Source organism: Chinchilla lanigera, unplaced genomic scaffold (assembly GCF_000276665.1).
Source record: "Chinchilla lanigera isolate Chin_1 unplaced genomic scaffold, ChiLan1.0 scaffold00009, whole genome shotgun sequence".
Classification (NCBI taxonomy): Eukaryota; Metazoa; Chordata; class Mammalia; order Rodentia; family Chinchillidae; genus Chinchilla; species Chinchilla lanigera.
The window spans coordinates 18,766,851-18,783,266 of NW_004955410.1; the positions used below are offsets into that span (position 1 = coordinate 18,766,851).

The following is a 16,416-nucleotide window of genomic DNA, read 5'->3' on the forward strand; positions in this document are numbered from 1 at the left end:
TAGCCCACAAGAAACATACATATGCCACACAAGTTACTTGCAATTCTTTCACTTTATATTTTACTTAGTGTTTTCACAGATACTGTCCTTCTATATAGCATTCCATGCACAACTTTCTCCATGGAAAATTTTTACTGTTTTCTTTTTTTTTTCAAATTTGGCTCCAGTATTATCTTCTGCACAAGATAATATGGAAGACCACCTGTTTGCTTGTCTGTCCTTCTCCAAGGAAAGCAGTCACGTGACCTCTCAAGTCTGTGTCTCTCTTACCTCTCTGTCCCCAACCTTTGCCATCATGCCTCATGGTGCCGGTTAGGAGTTCATATGGGGAAAATGGTGGATGTACTTTGCCAAACATGAACAGTAACATGTAAGTAAAGTAGAATATTTTAGCCATTGCACCTTTCTAAAAAGTGATAATAAGATAGTGCTACTCCATGTACAACCCCTTACTCTGCTTCTCGTTTATCCTTTATTGGTAGACTCCAAATAACTGAGATTTCTCTCAAGACATCAAAGAGAAAAAAAGTCCAATTTTTTTAACCAAGTTTCAGAATGACTTGATAAGCTTTAACACGTTTTCCTGAGGCTCTGACATTGGTAAATATTCACTGCAGCAAAGAGTCTCAAGTTTTTGCCATTTTTCAGTGGTGACTGAGGGTGACCAGGGATGCCTTGGAGTTCTGAAGCAATGTTCTGAGAATTTTGTTTCTCTACTTCATGGGGGCTCAAGTATGCTTTCTTTCCATGACAAAGAGTTATGAGAATTATATCCCATGTGTATTTAAATGCATTACATCAAAGTTGTTATTTTCTTGTATCTTTATTTGCTCACATTTGTCTTTATATAACTTCAACTCCAGGAACTGAAAGTTTTTGCTTATGTAGCTTGGCAGAGAGTACAGTGTAATAAAAAGATCTGAGATTTCACAGAGCTTCCTCTATGGGCTTACATGTAATATAAAAACAGTATCATACATGAGAATTGTACATGCTATGTTTCAAACAATTTTCCCAGTCATTCTTTAAGGTGATCTTCAAAGCAACTTCATGAAAGTCAGAGCAAATATTAAGAAACCCATTATCATGTGCAAAATCGCTAAGACTCAAATATTAGTTAGAGTGACAAAGCTAGTTAAAAGCTGAGCTATGCTTAGAAGTGAAAATTTATTTTTAAATCAGGCATGGGATGACAACAGGGTGTGTGGTAGATTAAACTAGAAAGTAAGATAATTTCTTGACTAGTTCTGTTTGTGATTTGGAGTCAATTATATTCCTCCTCAGACCAATACAGAGATTTGATTTGATCAGAGAATGTTCCAGAAAGGTAACACTGTGCATTGCATTAAAAGTTTAAGGAGGAAAAAATGAAGAATTTCATTAGGCTAATGGCCAATTTAAAGTATTACTGGCTAATCCATTGTTATTTATGATAGCAGGAATTATTGTCTATTATTAAAGGTTCATTCTAATTGTTTCAGTCTAGATATATAATGTACAGAGGTTCTGGCTATTAAAATATATATATATGTACATCTACATGTATTTTTAATAAGCTATTTAGCACACTATTTTCTATATTCTTCCCTGAGTTTCCTCTAGTTTTAACAGTAGCTACCATGTTATTTTTTGCATACATAAAAAATGCAGGGCCTGGGGATTTAGCTCAGTGGCACAGTGCCTGCCTGGCAAAAGCAAGATCGTGAGTTCGATTCCTGTTACCGGAAGAAAGAAAAAAAAAGAAATCCAGAATGATAAACCAGTATTAACAAACTTCATACCTTATTTGCATTTCTCTAGGTTTTAGCTTTTGGATTTTTTATCCCTAATGCTTTCTTCTTTTGGATTCAGTATTCATCCAGAATTCAATATTTATGGCATCTTTGCATTTTTAACTTTTTCTGATCTATGGCAATTTCTGAGTTATGCCTCTGGTTCTGTGTGACCTTTACAGTTTTGAGAAGTACTAGTAACATGTTCAATAAAATATTCCTCAGTCTAAGTGACACACGTCTTTTCTCAGAGATTTCCAGACTGAAGACCTCAGTGTTGAAGGGCAATTCCTATCATAACTCAGAGAGGATACATGCTATCCTCCTGACTTATCACCCTAGTATTAACTTTGATCTTGGACTGTGTTTATAGTTTTATTCAGTCTGAAGTTCTTCCTTTCCCATATTCATCCTCCCTCAAAGACAAAGGAAAGCACCTGGTAAAGTTCCATTTCCTGGAAGGTGGAGTATTTACATAAATTATTTGAAATTCTTTCAAAGAATTTGTCTCCCATTTATTTAGACCTACTGATCCCGTCATTTTCTATATCAATATGTACTGATTTCAAGAATATTTATTGCTTTGCTTGGATTATAACTCCATTCAATGCTGTATATTTTATTGTTCTGTATTTTCCCCCATTGAGACCTCTTTCCAATACACTCTTGTGTTCCTTTCACAAACCCCTTTTATTTTTGAGCAAATCTTTAAGAATGTTTTGAATATAAAATTTTATCATTCAGGTGCTTTAGCTAAAAGTTGGGAAAAAGAACCTAATGGTGACACTATTACATATTATATAACATACATGGGTCTAAAAAACATTTTATTATTTGTATTATGTGCTATGGTTCAGATTTAAAATGTTCCCCATTTGTCTCATGTTCAGAGGTGGAGCTTTCAGAAGGTGATTGGATCATGCTCATAAGTAGATTAATTTACTGAAGAGTTCATAGCTGAATGCGTTGCTTTTACTTGAGCCCTGTTTCCCTGGGGGCATGACCTGGAAAGAAACATCTCTGGCCCCAGCCCCACCCTTCCATCTATGCATTCTTTGGGCCATGAAGTGAGTTTATCTCTGCCCTGCTTTTCCAGCATGCCATTTTTCCCTTGGAGATAGTCAATAAGGGACTGAACCCATTGTACCCATGAGCAATACCTCTCCACGTTGTTAGAGTATTTTGTCCCATTGATGGGGAAGTGATTAAGATATAGATATTAATTAAGATGTATAAATCAAAAATTAAAGGGCTGTGCAAAACCATATATTACAGTAGATTGTAAATATAATGGGACTCATTTCAAAAGCTATATAAATTGCAGCTCTCGAGTGGATAATATTAAGCTTCAAAATGGATTTAAAAGATGAATTCTTTGTTTAGAAATTCTAGAAAATTGAATTCTTATGTTTAACTAATTTACATGACAAGTCTGCTGCTCTAATTTTCATAATGTGGAAAAATACACGCTGAGCTAATTTCACTCTTAATTTCACACATCAGTTTTCTTTTCAAAGATATGATCCATTTATTTGTTCAAAAATATATTGTTACCTTGGTAACTGCCAAATCATAGGCTTTATGTGAAAGTTCTGATGAGGAGAAGCTTATAAATGACTCAGAGTGTTGGGAGCAGCTGAAGCTGGAAATTCATCATAGGTGTGAAGGCAGGACAGAGCCAGTGCCTCAAGCAATCAAGCTGCCTCAGTCTTGAGAAAGTGCCCTGCCTGGACAATGCAGTCATTAGTTGCTACGCAACCTTACATCTCACTTTGCAAGAGTATAAATAAACGTCCCTATGGTTGTTGCTCAGGTCCTCTTACCCATTAGGAAAGAGGTTGCCTCCACCTGACCCAGCTCTTGTTTCTTGTTTATCTTTTCCTCATACCTGCCTCAGTTTCTCCCTGGGGTACACCAAGAGAACAAAGAGTCCCCTACATCAGAGAAAATAAACAAACCTAAAATCTGCTGTTTCATTTTAGTATCTTGAAAAATCTATTAAACATCTTTTAAGGGACCTAAAAGTCCTGGTCAAAAATCTTGGGTGACTTATAACCCCAACTTTTCATTTCCCATTGTGAAAGTTCTAAATCACCCTCTCTCAAAAACAAACAAAGAAAAATACCAGCATCATTTGATAATTCCCTGTATTAATTTCTGTATTCAGCACATTTTTGCAGTGTCTCTGATAAAGTGGCATGAAAGGGTACTGGGAAATTTTCTGTAGTAATAAGATGGGTGTGAAACTCCATTTCACTTCAGTTTTCACTATCTGTAAATTTGGATGCATTGACTTAATATAGGGAATGTCTAAAGGGACCCAAAATGGGTATGGTGATAAACTGTGGTTAGGTGTTTGTACTGGAGGGCCTACCTAGGGATGTTCTATACAGGTTGACATGGTAGGTTTTTCTGAGATTCATTTGTGTAGCCTTAAAAACAAATGTTCTAAAGTAGTATCTTTAAGAGTTCTAATTCTGAATAAATTAAATTTTTTCTAATGCTCTGATTTAATTTTCCCTTGGATTATTTCTCAGGGAATTCTTTGAATCAGCCATGTAGTCAGCCTGTTTTGTGCAGGATGACAATAAGCTATATCCATGCAGCTAGTCACTAAGAAGAGAAGTTGGTTAGGTTTCTTCTCCATCCCCAGCCCTGGTCCTCCCTCCATTAACTACTCTGGAAGTTTTCTACAGTCAAGTATTTCCTTCTGTGTTTAACCATCTAGAATTCCAGCACACGCCATAGGAAATGAAAACAAATATGTACTTCTTTTTCATGTATAGCACTTACAGCTGTGCTTTGGATTATATTATATCCCAAGTGCACATGCTGAAGACTTAACCCCTCAGGCTTTCCAGAATGTTACTTTGGTTGAAAATAAGATTGTTGCAAATGTAATTAGTTAAAATGTGGTCATACTGGAGTAAGGTAGGCCTCCCATTCAGTATAATAAATGCCCTATTTTAAAAGAGAAATGTGGATAAAAAGTCAGGAAGGACACCGTGGGAATATTGCAATTTTGTCATCTGGAATTACCAGAGTCTAGAGAGAGAAGAATAGGTCAGATCCTTCCCCAGTGGGTTCAGATGTCACCATATCCTGAAAACACCTTGATTTTCACATTTGGAATCCAGAACTCTGAGACAATAAATTTCCACTTTTTAAGCCTCCTAGTTTGTCATTTTGTGTTACTTAAACCCTAGGAAATAAATACAGTTCTTAGTACAGGTCTATGGTATGGTGGGCTTACAGGTTTGTTTTGCTTATGCTGGTATATGGGCTAGAGTTCAATGCCAGCATATTTTTATACCAGTTATGAAGCATCTGGTTTCAAGCACTTGGCTTTTCCACATACTAGCTATATAAGTAATCTCACTGACCTTCACTTTCTTGGTAATAATAATATTTGGCTTCAAGAACCATAAACTTATTTAGAATAATAAAAAAGGAACATAAGGGAAAATCAGTATTGTGTTGAAGCATGATGAAGAGGATTTAGAGAATATTGGTAAAATCCACTGGAGCCAGCTTGTATGAGTTCAAGTCAATTCCTCCCTTTACTAGTTATATTACTGCACTATAGGTTTAATTGTATCATTTAAAAATGAAAATTATAGAAGTTCCTGCATATCAATTTTTCAACATCATCTAAGTCAATATATAAAGAGGTTTTAGAAAACTATCCAGCTACATACATATTTCTTAATAAGTGATATAATACACTTTATAAACTATGTGGAACCATACAAATTTTCAGTAATTATAATTTATAGATAGCAAATACCTTACTGATTTTAGGTATAATATTAAGGGTAAATCAAAGCTGATGTTGTGTATTAATGACTCTGAAGGGCTAAGCAGGGAGGATCATAGGAAACTATGTTACGAGGTAGATCAGAGATGTCCACTGAGCCAGAAGAACCTCAGCCTGAAGACTGTTTCCAATAGTTATTATTCTGACCATTTCCTTTTGTGATAATATTTTACAGCCAGTAATTGTTGATCTTTCTATTTGCCTATTTCTGTCACTGCAAAGAAATACTTGAGGAAATCTAACTTATAAAGAAAAGAGATTTATGTAGCTCACAGTTTGGAATGCAGGAAATCCAAATGGCATAGCACAGGGTCTGGTGAAGGTCTCCTTGGCTGTGTGACTCCATAGTGGATTGCAAAGGCAGGAGCACATGGAGTGGTCGGCAATCAGGACTCCAAACAGGAAGCCAGAAAGAGCCACTGGGCTATCACAGTCTCTTTAAGGACATAACTGCAATTGACTGAATAATTCCTGTTAATCATATCTCTTAAAAATTCTATCCTGCCTCCAAATGCTGCCACTGTTAGGATGAAGTTTTCAACGCATAAACTTTGGGGACACACTAAAACCCTTATCCAAATTAAGGCAAACATCATTTTAGTAGATTGTGTACTCTTAGTACATTGGCTGAAAGTTAAGTGAATGTACTTCTGGTTCTCTATCCTGTTCTGTTCCATAATGTGCCTGTTTCTATGCTCTTACCTTGCTCTTTTGATTACTATTGCTTTGTATTGCATTTGTAATGTATATGCCTATAATATTGCATTTGTAAAGTTATATGCCTATAACTTTGCTCTTTTTTTTTTAAATCAAGACTGCTCTGGCTATCCATTATATTTTGTGGTTCCCTATAAATCTTAGGATTTTTTTTAACATTTCTATAAAAAATGCATGGGATTTTGATAGGTGTTTTATTGATTCTATAGATTTTTAGGTAGTATAAAAAATTAATATTAGCTGTCCTAAACCACAAATATGGCTATCTTTCCATTCATTTGTATGCTCTCTGAATGAAAATGGACTCTTACACAAGAATCAACCCACAATAGGCTAAAGACTTAAACATAATGCCTGAAACTATAAAATTAGTGGACAAAATACAGTGAAAATGCTGTACCATACTGAATATTGATCTAAAAAAGATTATTTTTGTAAGATCTCAAAAACACAGGTAACATAGATAAAAACAGTTAGATTACATCGAGCTTAAAAGATTCTGCATAAAAAAGTAGAATAAAAATATTGGGGAAAAATATTTCTGAGTGTACTTTAGATATATGACTAAACTTTAAATACTATAAAGGAAGTAAAATTATTGAATGAAAAGCAAACAATGCTATTAAAAATAGAAAACAAATAAATATAAAAATTCTCAATACCCCTAATCATTAGAGAAATATAAATCTTCAAAGCACAAGTAAATACCACCTCATACTGGTGGCACTGGTTATTATCAAAAAAGATAAAATAAAACAAATTGATGAGGACGTGGAAAAAAGTAAATCATTATAAACTATTGGTATTGAATATTAGTATAGCCATTCAGGAAAACAGTATGGATGATCTTCAAAACGTGGTAGTAGGATTATTGTACGAGCTATAGCAATGCTACTGTAAGGTGTATACCAAAAGGAATTAAGACCTGTATGCCAAACACGTTAGTTGTAGCATATTCACAACAGCCAAGATATGAAAACAGTCTAAGTTTGTTGGATGAGTAGATTCATTAAATGAAGTATGTATACACAACAGAAAACTATTGAGAGTTAAAAAAGAGAAATTGAATTGTGCCATTTTTGCCAACGTGGATGAACCCAGAGATCATCACATTAAGTGAAATAAGGCAGGCATGGAGAGTCAAATATTGCATTATGTCACTTATTTATGGAAGCTAAAAAGTTAAATGCATGGAAACAGGCAGCACAGTCACATTAAACACAGATGTGGAAAGAACAGAGATGTGAAGCAGGGGTGATCAAAGGGAAAATATTTACAAGCAGTTACAAAGATAGATAGGAATAATTTCTGGTGTTCTATTGCACAGAATGATGATTATAGTAAATAAGATATTGTACAAATCAAAATAGCCAGAAGAGAGAATTTCAAATGTTCTCAACACAAAGAAATGATAAATATTTCAGGGAATATATATATCCTAATTACCCATATTGGATCATTCCACTGCATATACCATATGTGTCAAAACTTTGAATGCTAAATGTGTGCAATAGTTATTTGTCATTCTAAAAATTTCAACAGTAAGAGTTTCAAGAAGATTTTAGTGAGGCAGGCAGAAATGGGAGCTAATTTTATAAACATTGCTTTTCACAGTTTCTAATGAAATCTCTTTGCATATATTTCATTGAGATGCATTGTCTATACATCACCCTCTAAGTTGAGGGTAAAAACAAACAGCCAGGCCTTTTCTTGCACTGCTGTATACAGTAAAGCAAGATTTTAGGCTGAACAAAAGACTACTATTGGGAAAGACCATATGCTTCATATGCTTTTTGTATGTCTTGTCTCACAGAGGAGAAGAAAACACATTGGCGTCTGGCCTTACAGACGAGAAAGGATTTCTAGTAAACATCTTCCATTAGTTTACTCAAAAAAAATAGAAACATTTGAGCCCCAAAAGTACATATCCGGATTGCAGACAGTCCCAGTGCTGTGGATAAGTTATAGATTTCAGACCTGTGGTGTGTTTGTGTCCAGCCCATATGATATTAACCTCTGCAAAACACTTAATTTGAAATGCACCATGAGAAAAGGAACAATGCAGCTTCCATTTTCAGTTATGCATGTTGCTATGTTCAGTGAGGGTGAAAAATCTGGGACATCTCTGAAAAAAGCAAGGCAACATAATTATAATTAAAATAATGCACCACAAATCATTTTTGGAGCCAGAGTGAACAAATTATAAATAAATAAAAAATTGAAACATGTCCAACAGACATTATAGTGTCCGTGACATAATTAAATGCCTCCAGCGAACTGAAATGACTTCTGAAATTTATACTTTGCTAACATACTGCAATATGACAGCTCGTAAAGTAACTGGTAATGTTGTAACAATACATTATTGAATGTTGAATGAATAGTGATGATTTTTCAGTATGTGATAACACATTTCTAATTAAAGAAGAATTATCTGATGGGAGAAACTGGTACATAAATTTTGGAGTGAAATAGTACATAACATTATTTCCTGCTAACATTTTGTGAAGTCTCAAACACCAACTGTTGGACTAAGAAAGGAAACATGGTAATATTTGGTCCTATGATTTAAAGTTTCACTTTAACTTACAGAAATATATTAGCTAACAATCACATAATGCTCTTTCCTTATCTTTCCAAGGCGGCATTCCCAGTAGCTGCTACATGTTCTCATAATAAAGATGGAAATGAGTTTTATTTATTTTAATTGAACACTGCCCTTCATACTGCCTTTTGATTCACACACTCAATAGGAGAATGCCTTGTTTCTTTTACAGGTATGACTACATAGTGACTCTCTAAACCAAGGGATGAGGAAATTGTTTTTCTTATGCTGTATTTTTCTTGTATAAGTAATTTTGTGTCCTAAGTAGAATCTAGTCAAAATGCCACAGTCTCTTCTAGTTAATTAAAAAATGTATATTGTTTAACTTCTGTTTATTCTTTTGATAAAAATCTAGGAGGTAGAATTACCTGCAAGGCAGAAGATTGTATACTTGGACACCAGATCTTTTGGCTTGGATGCATGGGAAAATGGACACTGACCTAAGAGAGGAAGTATGCTACTTGTTTTGCAGCTGCTAAATACTACTAGTGAAAATTTACGGCATATGGCAGAATACTTTGTTAATGTTTTTAATGAAGATCATAGCAGTTATCAATTATCTATATCTGAAAATCTGGATGAACTTCTTGGCAATTAATTAAGTACATGAAAACTCTCTGGGCAATCTCTGTAATTACCAAACAGAATTTTCAAAGCAAAAATATCTTGGCAAAAATGACAGCTCATAGATACAACAACAGCAAAATTCTGGGAAGATGAGAAGATTATGAACAGGATGGAGAATATATAGCCCTATTGGACATTCTTGCTAATAAAGTCATCTATCACCAAACAGAGAAAGTGTTTTTAAGCACCAGCTGATGGAGAACTTAGATCCTCATTGGTTAATGTTTTAATCATTCCTAAGGATAACACTATATTTCTATCCAAGCAGTTAAGGAAATTGCTCTCACACAAATGAGGGCTAATTTGCCATAATGACCTCTAAAATTCTTCTGGTATCTTTAAGATAATTTAGAATCTAAATCTCTGGATTGACGATTAGCACACATAATTATGCATAAGAGAGATGCAAAGACTATTGAGGCACTTCATATCTTCAGATGTTGTATGGAAGTTGTTTGAGAGGTAATAAATTTCATGAATCTTCTAGGTTTTTAAGACTGTTTATAGATTGAGCCCTTGAAGTGGTGTAAACACTAGTCTCTCTGTAAAACATGCTCATCATTGAACATTTCAGAATTTACTACTTGTAAATCTTAATTATAAATCAAGATATTGTCTATTTTTAGGCCTTTCAAGATTTCATATTCAAAAAATTTATCCCAGTGCAGCCACAAAGTGAATTCACAAGGGTTGAACTAATCAGATGTTCTTTAATTAGATAGTAATAATATACACTGGAGCTACTTCCTTATAACTTCCACAGAAGCTAGAGGGGCAACAAAGAATCCACAAAGATAGAGGTTAAAGACCTGTCTCTGTAGTTGTTTTAAAAGCATTTACTTCCTATCACAAAGTGTGTGTAACACAAGCCTCCCTTCGATGAAGTACAGCTGTGTAAACAGGGTGCAGTAACAAGATCCTACCGCCTTACCTCCTCCACTTTGCAGAAATAGGAAAAACAAGCCAGAAAACTGGGCTATTTGCTACAGTTTATACTCTGTTTGTTGAAAGTAAATTGTTTTCAAACTGGGTTATAAAAGTGCATTTTATAAAAAATTATTCAAATAGTTTTTTTATGGAACAAATGAGAAAAAATTAATAGTGAGTACATGTGTTCATTTTCCCCAGTACGTAAACTGATGAATTGGGTTTTTTCCAAGGAATTAAAACAAATATCAAAGAGGAGCAAGAATAGATATTGTTCAGAATAAAATAGATATTGTTCAGAATATTATCTTATATGAAAGATAATACAACCTTGTATTCTGTACAATAATATTTTCTTTTTCTGAAAGTAAATTATAGACTCTCTATGCATGTTACTATAGCTTTTCATTGACATAATTAGAAATAGTTATACTGTTTTCCTGTGTCAAAATGTATATCTGTAGCAATATATTTTATTAACAGTCAGTAATACCATTTATTTATCCAGCATTTCATATACCATTCATTTGTTGTATTTCTGAGTTTGACGTTTTAAATTTTTATACAAGTAATTATAATAAAATCTATGCTTTTTAATATTCAGTCCTGTAAGTTTTTAACATGTCCACATGTATAATCAATACAGTTCAGCTTCATCATTCCCAAAAATGTAGCCCACCCTCTTCATGTTTGAGATGGGCAATCTAAGATGGTCAATAACTCAGAAGGCAGGATTATAGACTTTGAACTGATAATTCAATACAGTGGAGCATTTGGGACCTTGGAAGTTGTGTCTTTTGACTGTAGGAGAAGTGTAAGTGAGTGGGGTCCAGAGAGCTGATGTAGAGATGACCCTCAAAGATTCCAGTCCACTAGATTCCATGCCTTTCAAAAATAACTTCCCTCTGAGTGTGAGCTGGATTTAGTGACTCCCTACTGGAAAACAGAATTTTGGAAAAGTAATGGGGGATGACTCCTGATACTTAGTCATAAAAAGACAGTGGTTCATGTCTTGGGCAAGCTGTCAAACCTGAACATACTTTGTCTGAGGGAAGCCATGATGTGAGCTGCCTTTGGAGACACACACATGACAGGGAACTGGGGGTCACATCCGACACCCCAGGCAGGAAGGGGCTGAGCTCCTTAATCCAATCACCATGAAGAATTGAATCCTGCCAACAACCCTGTGTGTGAATCTGGAAGCAGATTCCCCAGTCTTTGGGTGACGTTTTATCCTGCAGACAGCTGAATAGCTGAACTGCAATCTTGGGAAAGACTTGACTCATGGGAATTATGAGATAACAAAGTTTCTTACTTTAAGCTATAATGGGTAATTAATATAGTTATTAACTGCTCCCCTCATTCGCATTCCCTGGTATCCCCTAGTCTGTTTTCTTTCTTGTAGTTTTACCTCTTTGAGAAGTTCATATAAATGGAGTCATACAGTACTTAGCTTTGCACATTTAGCAGAGTGTTAGAGATTCCTCCATTTTTCTGTTTTTTAGTAGTTTGTTCCTTCTTATTGTGCAGGAGTATTCTTCTTTATTTTAAAGAGAATAAAAACAATAACAAACTAACAACTACATTCTCATTTTTATTGTTTTTGCTTTGTTTTGTGTTTGTCTATGTAGTATTCTACTTGTACATATGTAGCATAGCTTTGTTTTTAGTTATTCACCATTTGAAAGGTATTTCAGTTGCTTACAGTCTTTGACAGTCTCAAATGAAGCTTATATCATCATTATCCCAGAGATTTCCTGTGAACATAGGTTTTTACTTTATTTGGATAAATACTTAAAAATGAATTGTTGAGCTGTACAGTATAACTAACATTTAGCTTGTTAAGAAACTGTGAAACTGCAATTTCATATTAGAACTAGCAGTGTGTGAAAATAGGGTTCAAATTTTTCCACATTTCTGGAAATACTTTAAAGTGTTAATTGCATTTTTAATTATTTTTTCTGATAGCGATTTTAATAAGTGTGAGGTGATATCATGATGTAATGTTAATTTTCATTGCTTTGGCTAAGGACAATGATCCACACATTTATTTTCCATCTATATATCTTCACTTGGAAGAAGCTATTCAAAATTTGTGTCCAGATTTTAACTGTTGTTTTCTCCAGGTTGTCTTTATATATTCTGCATATAAATCTTTCATTAGATGTGAAATTTGCCTATGTTCTCTCCCAGGGTATAGCTTGGCTTTTCATTATCTGACAGTATCTTAGAACAAAAGTTTTCAATTTTCCTGAAATTCAATTTATGTATTTGAAACCTTTATTAAGTTATTGTAGTATATATAAAAGACAAAAATTACTTTAGACAAATATTTCAGAATAATATGAATAATGTCCACATGAATCTATATGCGCTATGCATCCAAAAATATCTATGCAAGTCTCTTAACTCATATCTTGTAAACTATGAAATGAAGAGAAGTAACCCTTTAGGTTAATTTGAGACTTAAGCACAAATCTACATAAAATCGCCACAGTTATATAACAGTTATATGCAACAGTCATTTAATTCTCAGTAGTGGGCAGCAAGGGAGTCCTGAGAAATGCATTGAGAGTGTTTCCCTTGCATGTAATCTGGAAAACCCCCAGTTACAAAGGGAAAAGTGTTACAGTTGCATATTGTCTAAAACACGAATAATGCTTGGTTCTAACTACAAGTATGTTAGTGACACTTTATGCAAAATAACAGGCTATTATACAGTGACTATGGAATGAAAGAACTGTGTCTTAGTCCTTGTTTTTTTTTTTTTTTTTTTTGTCTTGCTATTAAGAAACTGCCTGAAACCGGACATGGTATTGCAAACCTGTAATCCTAGCACTATGGAGGCTGATGCGAGATGATCACCATGAGCTTGAGGCCAGCATGGGCTACATAGTGAGTTCCAGGCCGGCCTGTGTACCATAGCAAGGGCATGCGTAAATAAATAAATAAATGCCTGAAACTGGGTAATTTCTGAAGATCAGAAATTTATTTCTCACATTTCTAGAAGATGACGCTTAAGACAAAGATTTGAAGAATAGAGCCCTTTCTCACTGTAACCAAGAGGACTCACTGAATATTGAATTCTCCTTGGAGCATATTCAAGTGCGCTAAACTGGCAGAGCTAAAAAAGAGCAAGGACAAGGCACCACCACTCCCATGAGCGTTCTTCCAGGGCCTTCATCTGACATGAGGGTGGAGCCTACACGGCCAAGCTCTTCCCAATAGTCTCTGCCTCCCAACTCTGTTGCACTGGTAACTAATTTTCCAACAATTGATGGAGGAGGAAAAAACATATGCAGACTATAACAAGCTGCAAGAATCCCAAGTTTGGTTTATAAGTAATTTAAAGAAAATTGAAGGGCAAATGGAAAACTGTTTCATTAAAGAGGATCACTATCTTAGTAGTGATTTATTTAATGCACTTACCCCCTACTTCTTCCAGAAATGGAGGTGAGTAGGTCCAACTGCTCTCCAAGCCCAAGGTGCCATTTCCCTGGTAATTTCTGATAATCAAAGGGCACTATGAAGCTGAAAGTATGATATTAATTGATAATGCTGACTCTCTCAAATTCTCTTTAACAAGAACCTGTCTGATGTCTTTAACAAGAAATCTAACAATAGCTTTTCAATGAAAGCAATTGCCACTTTGAATTTGGAAGTAACCAATACAGGTGAATTGTGTAAAAGTTTGACGCATGCCTTCCCAGTAAGTAACAATTGTTGATAAAACATTTTAAGAAATTAATTAAAATATGTGAGCAAAACGATATAAATAAATTATGTTTAAAACTCTCACTGGAAAATAACTTGTGAATAACATTGAATACACTCTTTGCATTTCCTATTTTCTATTCAGTAAAAGAGCTAATGATGCTATCAGTTTTATTATCACAAGTTCATTCACTTCCTGTTATCATTTTTTTTATTCTCTTTAAAATAAAAAAAAATTGCCGGGTGTGGTGGCACGTACACCTGTAATCCCAACACTCGAGAGGCTGAGGCAGGAGGGTCATTGCAACTTTCAGACCAGCCTGGGCTACAAAATGAGCTCAAGGCCAGTCAGAACTGCATAGCGAGACTGTGTCTCAACAAAGACCAAAAAAATAAACAAATAAAATATTTTAAAAATGATAATCTCACTAGTTTTTTCAATGAGAAACTGATATTTTTGCTGTTTTCTCTGAACCTGCTTTTTGTCAACTAACTATAAAAACACAAATTTGTAAGTATTGGACATCCATATTTTGTTCAACACATTTGACACATTACCAAATATTTAGTATCACAGAAACCAATCATCTCAAGTAGTAGTCAATTCTATTAATTTTGTTTTACAAATTTTTATCTGTTCATCTGGTTACATGTACACATTAAAGCACCTCTCTTCAGGAGGAAATAAATTATGGTTCTAAAATTTCACCAACACTAAACTCTCCTATTCTTTTTTATTTAATCACTAATATATATATTTTTTATGTTCAGTAAATGTTTTAAATTCTACCAAATAAAATTCTTAAAAGACTTTTCTATTTGTAGGGCTATATGCTTGCAAAATTTAAGTAAAATATGAGAAATAGATTTTTAATATTATAAAACAAAATATTTTAAGAATTTATTGTTATAAATTAATTTATTAATATTTATTTATTACTAAATATTATAATAATTTATTTTCTTTTCATTCAAAACTTTTGTTTCCAGACAACACAAAACAAGAAATAATGTGGTAATTATTACTGAGTTAGAGGAACATTTTTCCAAAAATTCTAATGTTATTACCACCTATTGCATCTTTTGTAGTACCTATGAAAAATCCACTTTTTAAATTTCAGAATTTTAACACATCTATATTCTTATCAATTTTATTCCATTTTAAATCCATTTTGGAAATTCTATGAATTAAGTTTATATTTCATAGTATATTTAATTTGCAGATTTTACAAAAATAGTCATTTTGCTGCAATTTATTTAATACTTACAATATACAAATTATTGCTTAAGTAAAAGCATAAAGTGCACAAGCCAACAAAAAAAGACCTTGAAAATCCCATCAGTAAAGAAAAGTTGTCGAATATATATAGAAAGATATACACATATATCTATCTATATCTAGATAGATAAATAGATAATAGATAAAAAGATAGATGATAGATGTGTGTGTGAGAGAGAGATGCAAGAAAGTTTTACAAACTGTCAAAATAAAAATAATCCTCTGCAAATTTATGTTTTGAATCACCTTGTAGTTGTTTTTCAAAAACATTTTGAAGATTAATACAGACAGGGCTTCTGTGGCAGGTAAGAATATATTAGTTTCTATTTTGGAGAGTGACACTTCCCTGCATGTGCTACACATTCTCAAATGTCCTAGAATTGAGATCTCATATGATCTCAGTCATTCACATTTCATCACTGACTACTTGTTATAATGGCAACAAATGCCACATGAATCTCTCCTTGTCTTTATTTAAAGATGAGATTAATAACTGTAATAATAGCAATGATCATAAGCACATAAAAAGGCTTAGCATGTACTAGGGAATACTTTAAACATTTGACATGTATTAGCTCATATTCTTCCCTGAAGCTTTCATTTTATGTTTCCTGATAGCCTAAGGGAGGAAAAAACATAACTGACTGCATTATGTACTCTATTCCAAGGTCATACACAGGGTTGGCTAAAAGTAAGGCTACGAATAAGGCAGCCTGGTTTCAATGGACTATGTTCTTAGCTCCCTTGCTCTCCATTTTATATTCCTCTACTGCCTGTGTGTTGTGTGTTGATAACTGGACAGGACCAAATAATCCCTTAACTTCTCACAGTTCAAGTTAGCACTAGGCCATGAGCCCCCAGAGGATCTGGACATTTCTGAGGAGATATACAGAAAGCTTTTTTTCCAATAGAAAAGATGCTGTTGAAACTAAAGCACCCTTATGTGGCATGAATACCA

At 34.0% G+C, this 16,416-nt stretch overlaps 1 protein-coding gene across 1 annotated transcript in view; it reads right to left on the minus strand.

The window, feature by feature from the left end:
• Nucleotides 1-16,416, minus strand: part of Agmo (alkylglycerol monooxygenase) — a 168,634-nt gene that overhangs the window by 53,660 nt on the left and 98,558 nt on the right. Inside the window, 2 exon segments of the mRNA XM_005415288.1 lie at nucleotides 8,231-8,296; nucleotides 8,299-8,322. Of these exon segments, the coding sequence (XP_005415345.1) occupies nucleotides 8,231-8,296; nucleotides 8,299-8,322 (90 nt within the window).